Source organism: Lissotriton helveticus, chromosome 10 (genome assembly GCF_964261635.1).
Source record: "Lissotriton helveticus chromosome 10, aLisHel1.1, whole genome shotgun sequence".
NCBI lineage: Eukaryota > Metazoa > Chordata > Amphibia > Caudata > Salamandridae > Lissotriton > Lissotriton helveticus.
The window spans coordinates 524,985,319-525,005,086 of NC_136071.1; the positions used below are offsets into that span (position 1 = coordinate 524,985,319).

The 19,768-nt window shown below is 46.3% G+C and overlaps 1 protein-coding gene across 4 annotated transcripts in view; it reads left to right on the plus strand.

The window, feature by feature from the left end:
• The window catches only part of RAB11FIP3 (RAB11 family interacting protein 3), a 533,384-nt gene that overhangs the window by 443,207 nt on the left and 70,409 nt on the right, over positions 1 to 19,768 (plus strand). For all 4 annotated transcript variants that reach the window (XM_078663049.1, XM_078663051.1, XM_078663050.1 and 1 more), the window contains 2 exons: positions 13,568 to 13,671; positions 15,181 to 15,321. In XM_078663049.1, coding sequence (XP_078519175.1) covers positions 13,568 to 13,671; positions 15,181 to 15,321 — 245 coding nt within the window. The remainder of the gene's footprint in view (positions 1 to 13,567; positions 13,672 to 15,180; positions 15,322 to 19,768) is intronic.

A 19,768-nucleotide genomic window follows, 5' to 3' on the forward strand; every position in this document is an offset into this window, starting at 1 on the left:
GCGAGGACGGTATGCGGTCCTGGCGCATGCGGGATACACAACGGACTCCAGGGGAGTGGCGATTCTCATAAACAAATCAACGCCATTCACGGTTACACGCACCTGGCTAGACCCGCAGGGCACATATGCGGGAGTTCAGGGGATGTGGAGAAGACGTAGATACACAATAATGTCAGTATACGCCCCACCAAAGCTACAGCCGCGCACACTGAAGGCAGTCACGGCCATCCTACTGGACACGGCTGACACGACGCAAGTAGTGGGAGGGGACTTTAACGATGTGATGTGCACCATGCAAGATAGATCGGGGTCACCACATACAGTAGGATACACAACAGCCCTAGCGCAGCTCATGACGACCATCGGCCTCACTGATGTATGGAGATGGCTTCATCCTACGCAAAAAACATATTCATTTTACTCGGGAGCCCACAAAGTCTTCTCCAGGTTAGATTATGTCTTCGTGTCCAGGCAGGAGGTCACGGCGGAGGATCTAGCGGAATACAAAGCGAGAGGGATATCTGACCACTCCCCGTTATATGTACACTTGGGCCGTGTGCAAAGGGACAGGCGGGCTCAATGGCGATTAGCGGCATGGGACATCCAAACGCCGGAACTACTCAGGGGCATGCGGGCAGATATACGGGTCTACATGGCTGAAAATGAAGAATCAGTCGACTCCGGAGTTATCCTCTGGGAAGCAATGAAACCAGTACTCAGAGACCGTATCCAGAGTAGGCTGGGAGACGCTAGGTGGGAACGACAGGGCAAGATGGCGAGTGAGGAGGCGACTATCCTGACCTTAGAAGCGGAGTACCACCAGCAGAAAGGAGAGACGCGCCTCAGAAAACTGCTTGACACACAGAGACAATATAGGGACCTGGCCACCGATGAGGCACGCACTCAGGCACTGGCAACACTACACAGGCTGTATGATGTCGGGGATAAGTCCGGTAAACTTTTTGCTTGGCTGAGCAGGAAGGAACGCGCGACACGGTGGGTGGATCAGATCACGTTAGCAGGGGACAGACGGGTGAACACGGATGAGGACATAGCGGAAGCCTTTGCGTCCTACTATGAAGACTTCTATAGGGCCAGGGACCTGGGCGACAGAGAGGACGCCCAACGCTACGTGAATGATATGGAGGTGCCTACTCTGTCCACAGAGGCTAGTGCAGCCCTGGAGGCGGACTTGACCCTAGAGGAAATATCGGAAGCAGTAGCGGCGCTGAAACCAGGGAAAACTCCGGGACCCAACGGTTTCCCGGCGGAATTCTTTAAACGAACTGCGGACTTGTTGCAGCGGCACATGAAGACCCTATTCACCGAATCATACCGGGCAGGGAGTCTCCCGCCTGATTTAGCCTTGGCCATTATTGTACCAATTTATAAAGAGGGAAAACCTAGAGACGACTGTTCCTCCTATCGCCCAATCTCCCTCCTAAATATAGAGACGAAAATTCTGGCCACGGTCCTAGCTAGGCGTCTACGACAGGTCATTACAGAGCTGGTACATATGGACCAATCCGGCTTCCTTCCTGACAGGGCAACCAAACTAAATCTCCGTCGCACCCACAATTGGCTACAGGAGGTCCGTGAGAGAAGTGAACCCCATTGGTTCCTCTCCCTGGATGCGGAGAAGGCATTCGACGCAGTCCACTGGCCTTTCCTGATGGCGACCCTCCAACGGTTTGGGTTTGGACCTCAGTACTTGAAATGGGTTCAGCTCCTGTACTCAGACCCGAGAGCGAAAGTGCGGGTTAATGGGAGGTTGTCCCGCGAGTTCCCAATTGGACGGGGAACACGGCAGGGCTGCCCACTGTCCCCCCTTCTATTTACCCTTACCATCGAAATCCTAGCGATCAGGATTAGGCAGAATCAGGAAATCAGAGGCTTTACATGGGGAGACTCGGATGCCACACAGGAAAAAATATCCCTGTACGCCGACGACATACTATTGTTCGTGACAGACCCGGATAAGACAATCCCAGCGCTGTTCAGAGAGCTAGGTGAGTTCGGGGCGAGGGCGGGGCACACGATAAATTGGCACAAATCGGTCCTTTACGACCCACAAGGCAATGAGCGGAGAGAGTGCCTGCCGGAGTTACTTATACACACTAAGGACGGCTTTCAATACCTAGGAATCTTTATAACGCTAGATAGGGCGCGCTCTTTCACTACCAACATAGCCCGAATAATGCTAGAAGCTACGGCAGAGATGGACAGATGGAGACAGCTCCCGCTCACCTTATTGGGCCGCGCCGCGCTATATAAAATGGTCATCCTGCCTAAGTTTCTTTATTCACTCCAGAACGAATATTATCCTCTGCCGACTAACACCCTGAATAAAATCCATGCGGAACTGCGCACCTTCCTGTGGCTGGGGAAACAGCCGAGAGTGGCGCTTTCCACACTACAGCGAAACCAGTACAGTGGGGGGATCTCGCTTCCCAATCTAGAGGCGTACTACTGGGCGGAACACCTCACCCCAATTAACGAATGGCTACATGCGGCAGCCGATCACCCCACCTATGCCTTGGAACGATCTAAATGGTCAAGCAAGACTATACTACACTACCTCTATGGAGAGACGATGGGAAGGCAGTTCCTTCCTGCCACCAGGATTACGTTAATGGTATGGCATAGAGCGTCAAAAAGAATGGGTTGGGACAGAAGGCCCACTCGACAGACACCACTATGGTGCTGCAAGTGGCTAGGGGAGCTTCATCAGCTGAAAGGCTTTAGACGGTGGGACGACATCGGCATCTCCACACTGGGGGACGTGATTGCAAGGGGGGACTTGAAAACCTTCCAGGCGCTTAAAGATGAATTTGGCCTACTCAACACCCAGTATTACAAATACGCTCAACTGCAACACGCATGGAGGGCACAGAACATTTCACTTACGGACATCCCAGAATATGCGCCATTGGAGGGTAGATTGCTGCAGGAACAGATCGGGAGGGGGGCAGTATCCCTAGTGTATAAAACCCTGATCAACAACATGCTAGGGGACCTACAGGGCCTACGAGAAAGGTGGGAGGCGGACGTGGGAGGCATGGAGGATCTGGACTGGGAGCTCGCCCTCATGCACCCTCGGGAGGTGGCGATTAAGTCCAGACTCCGTCTCATCCAATTTAAGGTTCTATACAGGTCATACTTTGACAGGGTGAGACTTTTTAGAATGGGTAGGGTGCCTGACTCGGCATGCCTTAGATGCCATCAGCAAACGGCCGATTTTTTTCATGTAATTTGGGGATGTGGAGTCATTCAGGGATACTGGGAAGGTGTGTTCCTGGAACTAGAGGAGGTACTGGCGGTGGACATACCACGTGACCCTAGATTAGCACTGTTGGGCATAATTACAGAAGTAGACCTACCTCGCCCTTTGATTATCTTTCTAGTATTGGCGTTGGTAGTGGCGAAAAGGGATATCGCACGACGCTGGGGGGCGTCCGAAAAACCAGATCTGGAGGAATGGAGAAGAGGGCTGGATATGTACATGGCGGCGGAGAGAGTGACTTACAAAGCCAGGGGTTGCCCCAAAAAGTTTCGGAAGGTGTGGGCTAAGTGGAGGCAGTACCATGGACTAGAATGAGTCAATGCGAACTAGTACCATGAGGTCAAGGAGACCCTGGACGGAATAAACTGCACGCCGGGGATCCATGATTGATATGTGGGTGCCTGATTGCCCAGTTCCCATGTATGAGAGGGATGGGAGCTCCAGGGCGGGAGGGAGAGAGGACCGGGAGGGGGGAAGTGGGAGGGAGGGGTTGGAGGCCTGCTGTCTAAAGGATTATTATGGTTTATTATTCTCTTCTTTATGTTGCTAGTTTGAAAGCGAAGAGTTCTAATGAAGGGTGTGACATTCAGTAACACAAGAAAAGTTGCGTGATTGACGGCCAGAGCGGAATGTTGACGCTCTACCGTATGCTGATCCTTTGCATTTGTGATACTTCTGATGCAACAATAAAACTTTTATTATAAAAAAAAAACTCTCATATTTCTCCAAAGGTGTTAGTCGTGTGTTGATGGGACTTGAACTTAGTGTAGGCATTTATAATGTGCATGCTTTTTGAGCTGATGCACAGTTGCTCACTGTGACTGCTCATGCTCAAAACAGTTTTCCTGATTGCCATTACCTGTGCATGAGTAAACTGCAGGCACTCTTAGTGTAGTCACATTACACCACTTTCTTCCCAGAAAAATTAGTGGTGAGGACCAGAGTCGCTTTCTTACATAAGGTTGTACCACCTTTTGATGTTGGCCAATGTTTTTTGCTCCAACTCACCCTTCAAAATGGAAGGAGCGTCCCCGTCAGCTCGACCCTAAAAGCTTTCATTTTCCACATTGACCTCACAAAACAGAAGAGTATTGAGGAACTGCTGTTTGTGGGATTCTCTGGAGAAAAGATATTAAAGGTGGTGCAAAAGAGAGCCCTGTCAAGATGCATAGTCCACTGCATCAAAATCTGCAATGCACCTGACATGAACCAACCCTCGTAAGGCAAGCAGGCTCACTCCACCAGGGTCAAGGCCTCTGCAACAGGATTGGTGAGGGCTTGCTAGTGCTATACATCTTCTAGACACAGACAGCCAGTCTGGTAGGAAGGCCCATTCCTTTCTTGGTCCTGTAGGACTTTCTGATCTAAGTCCACTCCGCAGACCCTCCACCTTTGGAATGCACGGTTAAGGCATCTGTTCTAAAGGTGAGGATTCCGTGATTAGAAGTATCCACCAGAAGAACAAGTTACTTACCTGAAGTAAATCTCGTTCTGGTGGTTACTCCATCTAACCACAGATCCCTCAATGTCTTCCCCCTCCCTGTTCTATGTAGTGAACTCCTGACCATCATAATAAGGTTCCAAGGTACATTTTGGCACACTGTCACTCACAGATTGAGTGCTCCATGTTTGAGGGCGTGGAGGAGAAAAATTGAGAAACTGATGTCAGAACATGGCGATGGTACTTAAATGCGGCTCTACTCTGTCACTGTAGTGCCCCCTATCTTTGTGCGGAAACGTTGCTGAAGACTTGTTCAAATCCACTCTGGTGCCTCTGGATATTCTAATGGAATCTGCAGTTAGATTGAGTATCCAATAGAAAGAGTGCTACCTAAGGTAAGTAACTTGTTTGATAGGATATTATTTATGAACTTTATTTACAGTTAGCCCTGTACACATTTGGCAGAAAAAGATGGACTGGACTGCGGTCTGGAGTATGTGCCAATAGTTGAGATTAATTCAAGCATCCTACCCATAACTTTATTGTTTATCTCCAAATATAGTAAGGTAGTGCATGATAGCAAAGAAATATTGTATGCAGGTTGTAGTAGGTTTCTAAAATTAACTAAATTATTCATGAATGTTAGTTTTTAAAGGTGTTTAAAGAGGTAAGCTGATGTGCAAGATCTGGTAAGAGTTTTGCTGGGGTGTCTCCATGAAAGCAATGCTTGTTTCTGACAAGGGCAGGTGTGCATAGGCTAATTCCTCAGCAACCAAGCTCTCAATTTCAGTAATGGAAGTGAGGTATAGATAATCAGTGCCTTCTGCTGCACTGAGATTCAGTAGAAGGCACCTTGTGCTGTGGACATTCAGAACTACATAACATTCCTTGTTGCTCTTACCTTGACTGGGATTGGGCAGCTTTGAGCTCTCCCGTCAAAAGATCCATATCTAGTTTTACAAAAGGAGAGTGATTTTCAGAGTGGGCACCGGTTTTGTACCTGCAGTTTAGGCAAAATTCCAACCTAAAGTTGTATTAGTTCTTCCAGTCTTTCAACCAGTAACTCTTGTGTCCCTGGCTAGGTAAACTGTATAGAACATAAAAGTTTCTAAGGATTTCAAATTCGGTTTGTAAAAGTTCCCTTTTAAAAGCAAAATATTCACTTGTTTAGATGAAGAGGCTTAGACATCTATTGCCTGGTGGCTAGGATTGTAAATGTCCAAAGTGTACAACAAAATTGGGAATTATCTTTCAAAATGTCACGCTCACTCTACTTGCAAGCACTATGTTGTGATAATTTGCCACTTTAAAGGCAGATACTTGAGTTACCCCCTGTACCTTCTGCTGCATTCTCCCACGAAGGTGCAACTTTTGGCATGGAACTTCAGTATATTCCATTAACTTGTAGACTTGTGTGACATTTGCTCTTTCACCCTCCCACAGCCTTTTAAGCTGTGGAATCGGGGGCCCCAACGAATTGGGAGGAGGGAGAGTAAGAAAAACTGAGTTGGGAAAAATGATTTCATGATAATTGAAGATGTTGCTTGCTCTTACCACCAACCCAGTCACTCCCTAATGAAGCATGAACCCTGCTGAAAGCTTATATGTCTGTACAAACAGTTGGCAAGAGTCCTTGGACTGTGCGATGTACGGGCACAGTATGGGGCTTATGTGCGGTGAATGGACCCATACAAAAACGTAACACTATGTTTGGTAGTTTTTTGTGGGTCTGCTTGAAGACTTTCATTCCTGATAATTTGTGAACGAGCGAGAGCCAGAACTAAGGTGCCAGTATCATTATGTAGGTTCCTGATTTCACAGTGCATTTAGGTCTTGTCTAGGCAGCACTTGTTCCATTGGACACCCATGATGATTCATCGGAGGACAATGAAAATTTTGATGAAAGGCCTGGTCAAGGGGTAGAATGGGATGAGTATGTCTTTCCAGACCCAGCATCTCCGTGTCCGGATACGGTGGACTCCCCGCCAGCGGATATAGGGGGGTTTCACAAGCTAATGGAGAGAGCGGCTGGCAGATTTAAACTATCTATGCCTTCTGCTTCCACTAAGTGTTTTTATATGATTTTAAAGAACCTTATAGGAAGATAACGAGATCCATCCCTATTGTTCAACATCTGTGGGATGAAGGCCTTAAGGCGATGAAAAATCCAGCGACGGTGGTCCCTGTACTACCGCGCCTCGACAAAAAATACAAAACGCCTGAGGATGGTCCGGCGTCTTTAACGGGGCACCCAAGACCGGACTCGGTAATCTCACAAGTGGCACGAAGGAAGTCTTGCAACCCCTCGGCTCCTTTGACGACGACTCCGGATAAAGAGGGCAGGAGGCTGGACAACGCCGGAAAAAGATTTTCTTTAATGGCGAGTCTGCTGGTGAGAGTAGCAAATGTCTGGCGGTATTGGGCAGGTACGATCACCAACTTTGGTGTGATATTTCGCCACACTTAGATCAACTTCCTCCGGAGTCCAAGACAGAGGCAAAAAAGATCTTGCAAGAAGGGGAAGCAACGTCAATGGAAGTCATGGACTGTGCCATGGATATTGCCACGGAAGCTTTTCGTTCCTTGGCTGGAGCTGCAGTTCTTCGTCGCCAGGGGTGGCTTAAGGCTTCCTGGTTCAGGCCCGAAATCCAAAATAAGATCTTGGATTTGCCCTTTGATGGAGATGCACTATTTGGTAAGCTGATTGATGACACCCTCCAAGATATTAAGAAAGATACTGAGACTGCTAAGTCTCTGGGTACGCTTAAGTACCACAAAGCTCCTTTTAGGGGTTTCAAGGGCAAGAGCACTTCCTACAGAGGCTCTTATCAACAGCAGAGGTACTCATCATATGGCTCAGGTTCACAACAGTACCATCAAATGTACCAGCAAAGGCAAGGTCAGTCTTCAAATAACTCAAGGCCTAACAACAGAGGGAAGCAAGCTTGCCAATGACGTGATGCGTCCAAGAGACAATAGCTGCCTCCTGGCTCTTCCTACTGTACCCACCTCTGCAAAATCATCAGTAGGAGGCAGGATTTCACAATACCTTCGAAATTGGTCCAAGAAAACATCAGACCAATGGGTGCTCAACATCATTCGAAAGGGCCATACTCTGGAATTCACGCAAATCCCACCATCCAAGCCCTCTGCTGCCATTCCATCAAAACATCTGCGTCTTCTGCTGCTCGAGGTTCATCAGATGCTCCTGATAGGGTCGATAGAGCCGGTTCCCTCCGCCCAAAGAGAAGGATTTTATTCCAGGTTCTTCCTGGTAAGGAAGACGCTAGAGAAATTGCGCCCAATTTTAGATCTCAGGGAGCTCAACACCTATCTCATCTCCCTATCCTTCCGGATGGTCTCTCTTCAAGACATTCTACGTCTTGTCAATCCAGGGGATTTCATGGCCACGCTCGATCTCGAAGATGCGTACTTTCACGTACCAATTCACCTGGCACACAGAAGGTTTCTACGATTCACAGTAGCCAAGAGCCACTTTCAATTCAGGGTTTTACCCTTTGGACTTCGCTCAGCTCCGAGAATTTTCACGAAGGTGCTGGCACCAGTAGCTGCGTTTCTATGGAAGAATCATTTGCAGGTCTTCCCTTACCTGGACGATTGGTTGCTGAAGGCTCCGTCCAGGGAGGCTGCGAGGGAAGCGGTCAACGCGTGCACAAAACTCTTCCCGAATTTGGGTCTCACTCTGAACAAGGAAAAATCATCTCTGGTTCCATCAAGGACAGCACGCTTCCTGGGAGCCATCTTGGACTCAAATCTCAAGAAAGCTTTCCCAACCTTGAAGAGACCAGAAAAACTGCAGACCATGGCGCTAGACTTACAAAGAAGAAGGTGTCTTTCAGTACGCCGTTACAAATCCCTTCTTGGGGTAATCTCTTCATGCATTCCTGTGATTCCACACTGCAGATTGAGGATGCGTCCTCTTCAAGAGCAACTGGACATCCAGTGGAGACAGGTTCACGGGTCGTTCGACGACAAAGTGACCATCACCTCGGCAATGAAAAAAGCTGCTCTGTGGTGGACACAGCAGGAGAACTTGTCCCAAGGTCTATCCTTCGTAAGCAATCCATCTCCTCAGGTTGTGACATCGGATGCGTCATTGGGCGGTTGGGGAGCAGTACTGCAGGACCTGCATGTCAATGGGCATTGTTTCCTCAGACTCGTCGGCTTCACATCAATCTCTTGGAGCTCAGGGCAATCAAACTGGCTCGTCAGGCTTTTCTCCCTCGTCTAAGAGGTTCAAAAGTTCTCATCCGGACGGACAACACCACGGCCATGCATTACGTGAACAAAGAAGGGGGAACAAGGTCTCGCCCGTTGTCTCAGGAAGCTCAAGAAATCTGGGGATGGGCGATCCATCATGGGATTTCGCTACAGGCAGAGCACCTGCCAGGAGTTTTAAACAAAAATGCCGACAGACTAAGCAGGTCATCCTCAGTCAGTCACGAGTGGGAACTGAACCAGCAAGTTCTGGACGAGGTCGTCCGACAGTGGGGTAAGCCTGCGATAGATCTATTTGCCACACCAACCAACAAGAAATGCCGGTCTTATGCAAGCAGGCTTCACCACCAATAGTCATTGGGGAATGCACTTTCGATAGCCTGGTCAGGGACATTTGTCTACGCCTTTCCCCCCATTCCACTGATCCCGAGGCTTATCAGGAAGATCAAGGTGGAACCATGCAAGATTATCTTGATAGCCCCTGCCTGGGCGAGACAATTCTGGTTCACGGAACTCCACCTGTTGTCGCTAGTTCCTCCACTTCCCTTGCGGATGATTCCAGATCTCCTCACAATGTCTAAAGGGCAAGTTTGGCTTTCGGATCAAGCATCGTTGCACATGACAGCATGGCTCCTGAGCAGCGAGAGTTTATGAACCTTCACATCGCAAATGAAATAAAGGAAGTTCTCTCCCAGGCTAGAGCCCCTTCCACTAACAAGACTTACCGTCTCAAATGGAAAAGATTTTGCATTTGGTGCAAGACAGAGGATGTTAACCCCTTCTCTTCACAACCTCATCAAGTTCTGCCTTATTGTTTGTCCCTGGCTAGGTCTGGGCTGGCCCATTCATCCATAAAAGTTCATTTGGCAGCGATTTCTAGGTACAGACGTTCAGCGTCTGGACCTTCTCTTTGGTCTTCCAGGATAAAACAGTTTCTTAAAGGTTTATTTCGTGTCTACCCCCCCGTGAGGCCTCCGCCTCCTACGTGGCAATTGAATTTGGTCCTTACACAGCTCATGAAGGGCCCCTTTTAACTATTTCGTCGATCAGATATGAAATTCCTTTCATGGAAGTTGGCTGTCCTTCTTGCCCTCACATCAGCAAGACGAGTTGGGGAATTGCAGGCGCTCACAATCCAAGAGCCTTTTCTCCAATTCAAAAGAAACACTGTGATTTTACGGACTAATCCAAAGTTCATACCCAAGGTGCCCTCGGACTTCCACTTGAATGAACCTATTATTCTTAAAGCTTTCTTTCTGCACCCTACTTCACCAGCGGAAAGGTCGCTACATTCTCTGGATGTACAAATGTGCTTAAAATTTTACTTGGATCGCACCAAATGATTCCGTAAATCCTCCCAATTATTTATTGCTTTTGGTGGTCCTCAGAAGGGCCTCCCTCTTTCCAAACAAGGGATTGCAAGGTGGATTACGAGTGCCATTCTACATTGCTATAATTCAGCTGGAAAGCCTCTAGGGTTAGAGCACATTCCACAAGATCGGTGGCTTCTTCAACAGCACTCTTTGCGGGAGTGCACATCAAGGACATTTGCAGAGCTGCAACTTGGAGCAGCGTGCACACCTTTACAAAGCATTACTGCTTGGATTCCTTGCAACAGGAAGATACGGATGTAGGCCAAGCGGTCCTGAGGAACCTCTTCCACTAATTGGTGAGCTTTCCTTTCTATCCCACCTTCCTTTTATTCTGCACATTTTGGTTTCCGTGTGTTAATGGCTATTGCAATGTTTATTTATGCCACAAAATGTGCTTATGGCTGACTGCTTGCTACTCTGATACAAAAGCATGGGAATCTATGAAAGTTCCAATACTGGGGCAAGAAAACAAGTTACTTACCTGTAACTGTGGTTCCCCAGTATTGGTAACTTTTATAGACTCCCATGCGCCCACCCACCTCCCTGAGGAATGCTCAGTCGTCAGCAGAGATGGTGACTGTTACAGAATGGCTACGAAAATCTGAGGCTCTGAGGTTCCTTCAGGACGGTTCTATGGGGTGAGGCCTAAGTTTGGTCTCTTTTACAAAAAGAGGCGGATATGCTACAAAAGGGAATGAGGCCTAGGCCTTTTTCTTTCTCTTTTGTACCTACTGCTATGTTATTTTGTTACCAAGACTCTCATTCCGACGACGGGGAATGATACAAAAGCATGGGAATCTATGAAAGTTACCAATGCTGGGGAACCACAGTTACAGGTAAGTAACTTGTTTTCATATCTAACTGTAGGGAAAGATGGGAGCAACTTGGGGTAGCTTGCACTGACCAATTTTAATGCTGCTGACATCCTTGCAACCTGGACCAACAGTTGTGATTACATCATGACATTGTTTGCTAGTTTTAGTTAAGGGCTGGCAGCAATGGCTAAGTGTCAATAGGCACCGTGCCCTGGGCGGGGGAGGCTCACCGCAGAGGCGGCTGATCACAGCAAGCAGGTACGTTATTGTTAAATTCACAATCGATATTGGGGAATGTCAATGTAAAAAAATATTTTATTTGTGGTGCACTTAGTTGTATGTTATTCAGCCATTTCCTATGGATGTCACCTAAAGAGGTAAGTAGGTTAAGCAGGAACACTTTTTGAGTAGTGTTACTCCGCAACTTGTATTTTACTCTCCAACAGTCCTACTTTTCATACATTGTCACGTGCCTTCCTTATATTCACCAAGACAGGTTTGGTTGATTTTGTTCACTGTTGTGAATAAAATGTGGATTGAAACAATCCAATTGTTACTTCACTAGTAGTAGTCCATTACAGAATTGTAGCAAAGCACGACAAATGTTCGCATGCTTCACCAAAAAGATAACAGCACCGCTATGGTTAGCCTTCGTATTTGAATCCCAGTCAGTAGATGCCAAAAACTGTTAATACCTATGTGGGGTTGCCACAAATTAAGCCCCTTCTGGTAAGATGTCCATGATTTCATAAATTTGGGGGCAGAAAATTGAAAATATGCCTAGTTCAGTGAACGAGTAACGTGCTGTAACTATGAGCATCCAATCTCCATAGTTCTCCTGGGCGTGCCAATTAGATAAGCTAAATTGAGGAGCAAACTGGTGAAATTTCATGTTTTAGGCATTTTCAGCCAAACCTTCTGGGCTTTCCTTTGGGCATTTGCAAATGGCAATTAGTCTTTTCTTTTGTGAACACAAAAATTACAAACAAGTAGCTCGCTGCAAGAGAAGATTGTAACATACGTACTTTATATAGGTCTCCTGCATGAGGTTTTCCTTATTAAAATGCAACAGAAATAAATTCAAAATTGCAATAAAATAAAAAATATTTCAAAAAACGAGTGAATCTGAACTATCTTATTAGTGACCGATTTCTTTGAAAGGATGCAACACTTATTCGTATCCAAAAGACTAAAAAAAATGTTCATGCATAAATTGTTGCCTTTCAGTTCTTACCTCATCTGACCGAGTTCTGCGATTTCCTAGCCACATTGTGTTTCCGGGCCTTTGTGGTTTTTCATATTTATTCTCTTTCCAAGGGCCTGCTAGACATCGTTCTTAAGATAATTTTCATTGCAATTGAGAGCCTGTAATTCCGTGCGTGCTGTTCTGCTGCCCCCTGTTGAGCCCATTTCTTTAGTTCCATTTGACCACTCAAGCACTAAATTTCACACTACTGATATTGACCTTGTATCTCAGTGTGAACATGAACATCAAGCATTTCCTATCAGTCAACATTTGATTGGAACTTGTAGTATTGTTTGTGATGTTGTTCGACTCCCTGGTGTTCTGCTTCTTAAATCTTTGACTGTTAAAAGTTGATTGTTCACCCCTTGAAGTAACACACAGGGCATCACTGCAATATAGCAGCCATATCCCAGCCAGCCTCACCAGCTACAGCCCTGAGACATCACCTGCTGGTGCATTGTGATGTCAAAATTTCAGCAGTGTGACATCTGTGTGACCAAGGTGGCTCAGGTGGTGTAAGCTCAGTTGGGAGTGTTGAGCCAGTCAGTACATGGCGTTGGATGAAGCTAATGGAGGTGGATTAGCAGGTGGGCGATTTTTTATTCTATTTTTAGAGTCTAGCTGAGATGAAAAGAACTTGTGACCACTAATTAACCTCGGGGAGAATGCTTCAGACTTTAGTTAAGGCTTGGGGTGTAGATTCGCTCGAGAAATCTACCAGGACTTGGATGGAGACATAAGGAATTTTCTTGTAATCCGATGTTGTTCTCCACTAGGTGGTTCTGTGCTTTTACTTATTTAAATAATTTGACTTTCTTTTGGACTGTTGATAGTTTCTCATCACTTTGTCCAATTTGATTCTCGAGTGGCATACAAAGAGATTGATCAACACATTTCTAGTCTTGCCTTCAAAAGATGTGCACAATATGTATTCGTAGAATACCTTTCTTAAGGATAGTATGCAGTTAAAAATCTAAACTCGGAAATGTATTTGTTTGGAGAGAATTGTATGTGGCGTGAGCAGTAAAAGTAAAGCAGGCCTCCAGCTGGAGGCAATAAATTTGAATGGCAAGAAGAGGCTTTATTGCCAATCTGGCTATCCGTAATAACCTCTAGGGCAAGATAATAGTATGTTGATGTTCTATCTCTAACCGATTGCTTTTGTCTCAGGTGGTGTTCTTGGAAAAGCGAGTGACCGAGTTGGAAAAGGACGCTGCTTCCAACGAGGAGCAACACCGCCGATTAAAGCAGGAAAACCTGCAGCTTGTTCACCGGTAAGTAAGCCCTTCCTACCACCCTCTGAAGGCCTCTCCAGGGCACTGTATTTAAGGAAGGGCTCAAAAGTTTCTCTGTGCCAGTCTTCCCCGCTGCCAACCACAGTAGAACAGAAAGGGCACCTGGATCCTGAATTACCAGCACATGACATTTTTACAATTCGTTTGAAAATATTGCTTTGTGGTGAAGTGAAGCAGTTAAGGGTTTCTCTTAAAACGGGTCATTCTATTTCAAGTGCTTCGAAAAATGGAAGTACTTTTAGACAGGATTTTGATATGTATTTACCTTTGGGAAGAACACCGTTTTTTTTCTCGTTTTATTTCTTTCTTAAATTTTGGCGTACTGGCTGCATCCTATTCAACTGTCTTAAGTGCCATTCCCGTAGGTAGAGGGCATGTTATTTATATACCCTGATGTTGACATCAGCATTACCTCATAATTAGGGTGCATTATGTGTTGCCATGGGTGACAAGGGTAGTAAGCCTTGCTGTTTTTTTTTTTTATTTGGTAGCCCAAGCCTCATCCTATACATCTCTCATTTTCTCAGGTGCCACTTCAGTAGGTGGGGGGGCATATTATATACCCTAAGTTACTTGTTGACATCACTATTAGCTCATAATTAGTAGGGTGCATTACGTGTTGCCATTGGTAACAAGGGTAGTAAGCCTTGCAGATTTTTTAATTTTGTATTTGGTAGCACAAGGCTCATCCTGTACAACTGTTGTCTCAAGTGCCACTTCAGTAGGTGAGGGGCATATTATATACCCTGGTGTTAATTGTTGACATCAGCATTAGCTCATAATTAGTAGGGTTCATTATGTGTTGCTATAGGTGACAAGCCTTGCTGTCCTTGGCATAGCTTTTTCTCCTTGAAGAGGCTGCTATGAAATAGAATACTGACCGAGACCTGCCTGCACAGTGAGGCTGTTTGTTCTTCAGTTAAATGGATTTCATAAATATATATTCGAGGAACACTCATAACCATAAACACATTTTAAATGTCTCCAACGTGAGCGACTTCTTTAATTGTTCAGAAACCTCTGGGAGTCAGCATCTCACAAAAGCTTAGAATTCTTTGTGGCACATCTCAGAAGTATGAAGACATTTCTAGGAGATGAAGAATGTCCCTAGTCTCTCCCTAAAATATTTTCTTGTAAAGGCCTGTAACTCTGAGCTTCTAATTCTGGAGAGCTTCTTTTAAAGTGTTACAAAAAACACACACAAGGCTGTTCTTTCTGTAAGGATATTTCCATGGAAGTTATTGAGCTTTTCTATTGATAATTTTTTATGTAGACTAAATGCACTAATAATAAAGCAGTTTGTGGCCCACCATGCATTCAGATAATGTGAGTCAGAATTCTGACAAATGGTATATGGCCTCAGGAATGGATGTATATAGTTGCTATGGTGCCATTAGTGCTGAATGAATGTGTCTGTTCTCTCTGACTTGTGGAAAGTAACTGTGAAAATGCTAACCATCTTATGCTTTGTTATTTCTCTTCGTGAAGGGCTAACGCTCTAGAGGAACAGCTAAAGGAACAGGAATTGAAAGCAGAGGAGTCTCTGTCTGAAGAAATCAGAAGACATAAGGATCTCCTGAGCAAGACTGAGAGAGAGAAGGACATGGATTATGAGCAGTTGGCGTGCAGGTAATGAGGGCGAGCTCACAACTCGGACCACTGTAGGTTTGCCCCTTTTGATGCCATTGTGTTGGAATGGCCCATCACACTTTCAGTTGCATTCCATTTTCTCCTCAAACACAAGACATTTTTGGGAACATGTCCACTTGTTTAAGTACTTGTATCCTGATTCTAACAGAATTTAAGTGGCTCCCGTGGCTAATGATAGGTCGTCGTCCAGCGTATTCTTTTATTAACGTGTCTGCCAAGAAAAAGTGATTTCGGTTTCTCTACATACTCTTATTCCTACCATTGCAGACTGATTTGGCATATGTCCTAGGAATACCCTGGTTGTGTGTATTTACCGGGATTGTGGCTATTTATCCGCTCATTGCTGCCATGGCGGGCAGCAAGGAATTTCGTGCTCCATTTCTTTCCATGGGGAGTGCATTCTTATGATTGTTTCTGCTTGGAGTACGACGTTGCATTCCTCAGTTCTCGTTGTGAGTGAGGAAAGTACATAAAACCCACTTTTCTTAGCAAAGCTCTCATGGCTGTCCATTAGGCCGGACTTTTACACATGCGCCCCATTCCTGCCACAGCGGAAAGTAGGGTTAACAGTCACACCTCTCCATCCCTCGTAGTTCTTGTGTGTCAGCCAACATCCCTTGGTTTGCTTACTCTGTTGTTGCATAGTGTTTGCTCCTAAAACTTCGAAAGAGGACCATGACTTAGCTGTGTCCTGGCTGATTGGTATTATGCCGTTGCTTCTTTTATTTTTCATCCATCTATACATAACATTCTTCTCTGCAAATGGAATTTTGGGGTGACCAGGCCACACCTGGGGTTTCCATACTCCTGCTTTGGTGGTGATTGCGTTTTGGCAGCAGTTAACACAGTCAACATGCAGCAAACAAAATTTATCTTAAAGGGTAAACTATCTGTAACATATGCTGTGCAAGCTATTTTTAAGTTGTGTATGTCCCTTTTAAATTTTTTTTTTTTACTTGGCTACAGAATGTTGTGAGTGTATTGTTTTATGGACATGTGTCTAAACAATAAAGATGTTTTACTACTACTGCTTGGAATAGCGACATCATTGCCATCAGGTGCAGGAGCCACAGTAAAGCCCCGCCTGTGCAGCAATACACTTCTGTCCATGTATTCTCCTTTTTGTGAAATGGCAGGACCATTTAGCAAAAAATGCTTTTAGTAAGTCTGCATTGCTGTTACTCATAGCCACGCTTCTGCATCCTACCTAATAACAGGAGTCTGGCAACCATTTGTGATAACACTACGTAGATTCCTGCAAGAAGTATGCATCCCAGTTCATGTAGCTTGCCCAGGCCTCAAAAGAGGGGGATGTGGCGCAGTGGCCAGAGCTGCCGACTTGGGAGCTGGGGATCCGGGTTTGAGACTCTGCGTCGGCGCAACATCCTGTGATTCTGGACAAATCTCGTAATCTCCCCGTGCCTATGGACAGCGCCTGGATACCCTCAAGTGTGATAAGCCACGCTGTATAAATCACACCAAAAAAAAATGAAAAACAAATGTCCAATCATGCAGACAAGCTCTTCGTAGCACCTTAGAAACACTTCTACGCTTAGTCTCCGTATTTAATCAAATTCTGCTTTCTAGAATCTCTAGGAAAGTGCTCCCATAATGCTATTGTTTTTCACCTGGTCTTAGTCCTTGGCCTGCCTGATTTTATGCTGCAACTAGAATATCGACTTTTTCCCAACGATAATTGATTATAGCCAGAGACAACCTGCAAACCCACCGGTCAGGCCAACCTTCTCATATCCTCACCAACAGTACATGAGTGATACTGAAATATGGTAATTCTGTTCTTGTAATGTAAGGCTTATGGCTAACCGCCCTCGGGAATCACTTGGAACGAATAATACTCGTTAGTGTAATAGATCTCTATTTGCACCTGAACTATGCAATTTAAATCTAAAGCACTCATTATGCAAAAATATAATTCCTCTTGCCTCGACGTTCTGCCTAAAAGTCGTAAAGCATATTGAGGCTGATATGTATTTGCCATCACTACACCTGTACCGGTTCTAGTTCTATGATAAGGGTTCTTTCTTGGTTTTATAGCTTTAAACATGTTAAAAAATGGCTCTGACATCACGATGAATGTGGAGTCATCAGCAAAATCATTTCTCTTCCAGGGGATCCTCATCAATAGTCATAAGCACTGAATATTCCCGCCCATGTGCGGGACCCCGGAAACAATATAAAAATATATATGTAAAAAACACATATATCTCGCTCCACATATATGTATGTACATATATTATTTTTCTCACACCAATGCAGCTCCATAACTGAGGCTAAAACAATGTAAACACATGTACATGCACTGCAATTAGTAAGGAAGTAGAAGAAAAAACACATTAGGTCAAATAACCTTTGAACTTTGTGTTTTAATGAGTAGACCACTCATAAATCCTGAAAATTGCTTGTAAATAGACATTGTTAGCCCTCAGGCTGCATTGCAAAACAATAGCATAGAAAATGAAACCATTTTCAACAAAAAACTGGCACCGTGCCTTTAAGGCAGCCATGACCCCAGGCTTCCCATCATGCCTCAGGGGTGACAGTTAGGTCAGTTGTTCTTTCCGGCTCCTTCAGTCAGGACCCTGGTGAAACAGCTCCTTTTCTTTTTGGCTTTTTGTCAAAAAATATTCTTGTTACCTACAATTTTTTGCTTTCACTCGACGTCTTTTTGACCTAGGGTGTTACTGCTACCTTTTTTAGGCTTAAAAAAGGTGATTTTTCTGTCAGAGATGCCTTCTCTCTTTGACAAATGCCCTTCATGTGGAAGGAAGATGGCCAAGACTGATACTCATTCAGTGTGTATCCTGTGCCTACCAGACTCTCATTCCTCGAAAACCTGTGAACACTGCCAGGTTTTATCATCCAGAACTCTGAAAGAACGTGAGAGGATTCGTGTTTATGGGCTTTCTGAGAGAGGAAGATCTCCCAAGAAGCAGAAAAGTCGGAAGACGCGGTCGACGTCGAAAGAAGCCCCGACTGGTTCGCATTCGGCGTCGAGATCGGCGTTGGAGAAGCAGTCGACGGCGACGAAGAAGATGTCTTCAGCGTCAACATCCAAGGTACCTCCGCTAAAGACAGGGTCGAGGGATAGGTCACCGTCGAAGCAGAAGAGTTCGACGGCGAGCCACCTGACGTCGAAGCAGCATCGTCATGCTGTGACGTCGAGGCATTCTCCGTCGAAGCAGCATCGTCATGCTGTGACGTCGAGGCATTCTCCGTCGACGCCTGGCCACCGGCGTTCGACGTCGAAACATCCTCCGTCGACGACTAGTCATGGTCGTTCGGCGTCGAGGGAGCCTCTGTCGACACATAGTCGATCGACGTCGAAGCAGCCCACGTCGATGCCCGATCAATGGCGATCGACGTCGAGGCCGCCTCCGTCGCATTCAGACACGCGGCATTCGGCCTCGAGGCACACCCCGTCGCCGACAGAGCACCGGCGATCGGCATCGAAGCAGCCTCAGTCGTCGTCGAGTAGACAGCCTTCAACGGCGAGATGCTCTATGCCGAAGGACAGTCATCGCCACCCGAGGTCGGCGTCGAGGAAACCACGGTCGACGTCGAGAGAGCGTCTATCTGCTCGGCGTCGATACAGCCACCGTCGTTGGATCAGCGGAGATCCAGGGAACGGAGCGTTTCGCAGCCAGTGAACATCTCTCCTGCAAGGTCACAGGAGAGGTCGCCTTTGAAGCAGGTGCTACAGAAAGAGGGTGAACCATTGGACCAGTCTCAAGTCCTAAGGCCTCAATTAGGTTCTCCAGGATCAGCATCGGCTGCGGATGTGGGACAATCTCCAGTGCAGGATCCTCCCGCCAAGAGAAGGAGGGTCGCAGAAGAGAGATCTCGGTCGAGGTCTTCCTCTAGATCTCTAGTGAGCCTATCCTCATCCTCTTCAGCATCTCGCAGTGGCAGATCCTCGGATGGACAAAACAGCGATTCGGATAGGGAGAGGTCCAAGTCCCCTGCAAGATCGCAACAGGATCAAGCGGATCAGCCTCCACGGTCACGTTCACCAGTGAAGGATCCCACACACAAATCTCCTCCTATTCGTCTTTCCCCAAGGTGGTATAGACCTCTTCACCACTGGGCCGAGGACAAGGAGACGGCAGATCGGCTGAAGGCGTATCGAGACCAGGCTACCCGCCGCAAGGAACGGTCTCGTTCTAGGCACTCAAGTAATAGAAGATCTCGTCACAGAGACCGATCTCATTCTAGAACGCGCTCAAGTAGAAGATCTAGGAGGACCCGTAGCTCTTCAAGTTCTTCGAGGACCCGATCTCACAGGGATTACTCTCCGACCCTGACAAATAGTCCACGCTCGAGGATATCTCCAACTGAAGATATTTTCTCGTTCCAAGACATCTTGGGCAGGGGAGCCCTGAAGCTAGGAGTGCCTATGACTACTCCG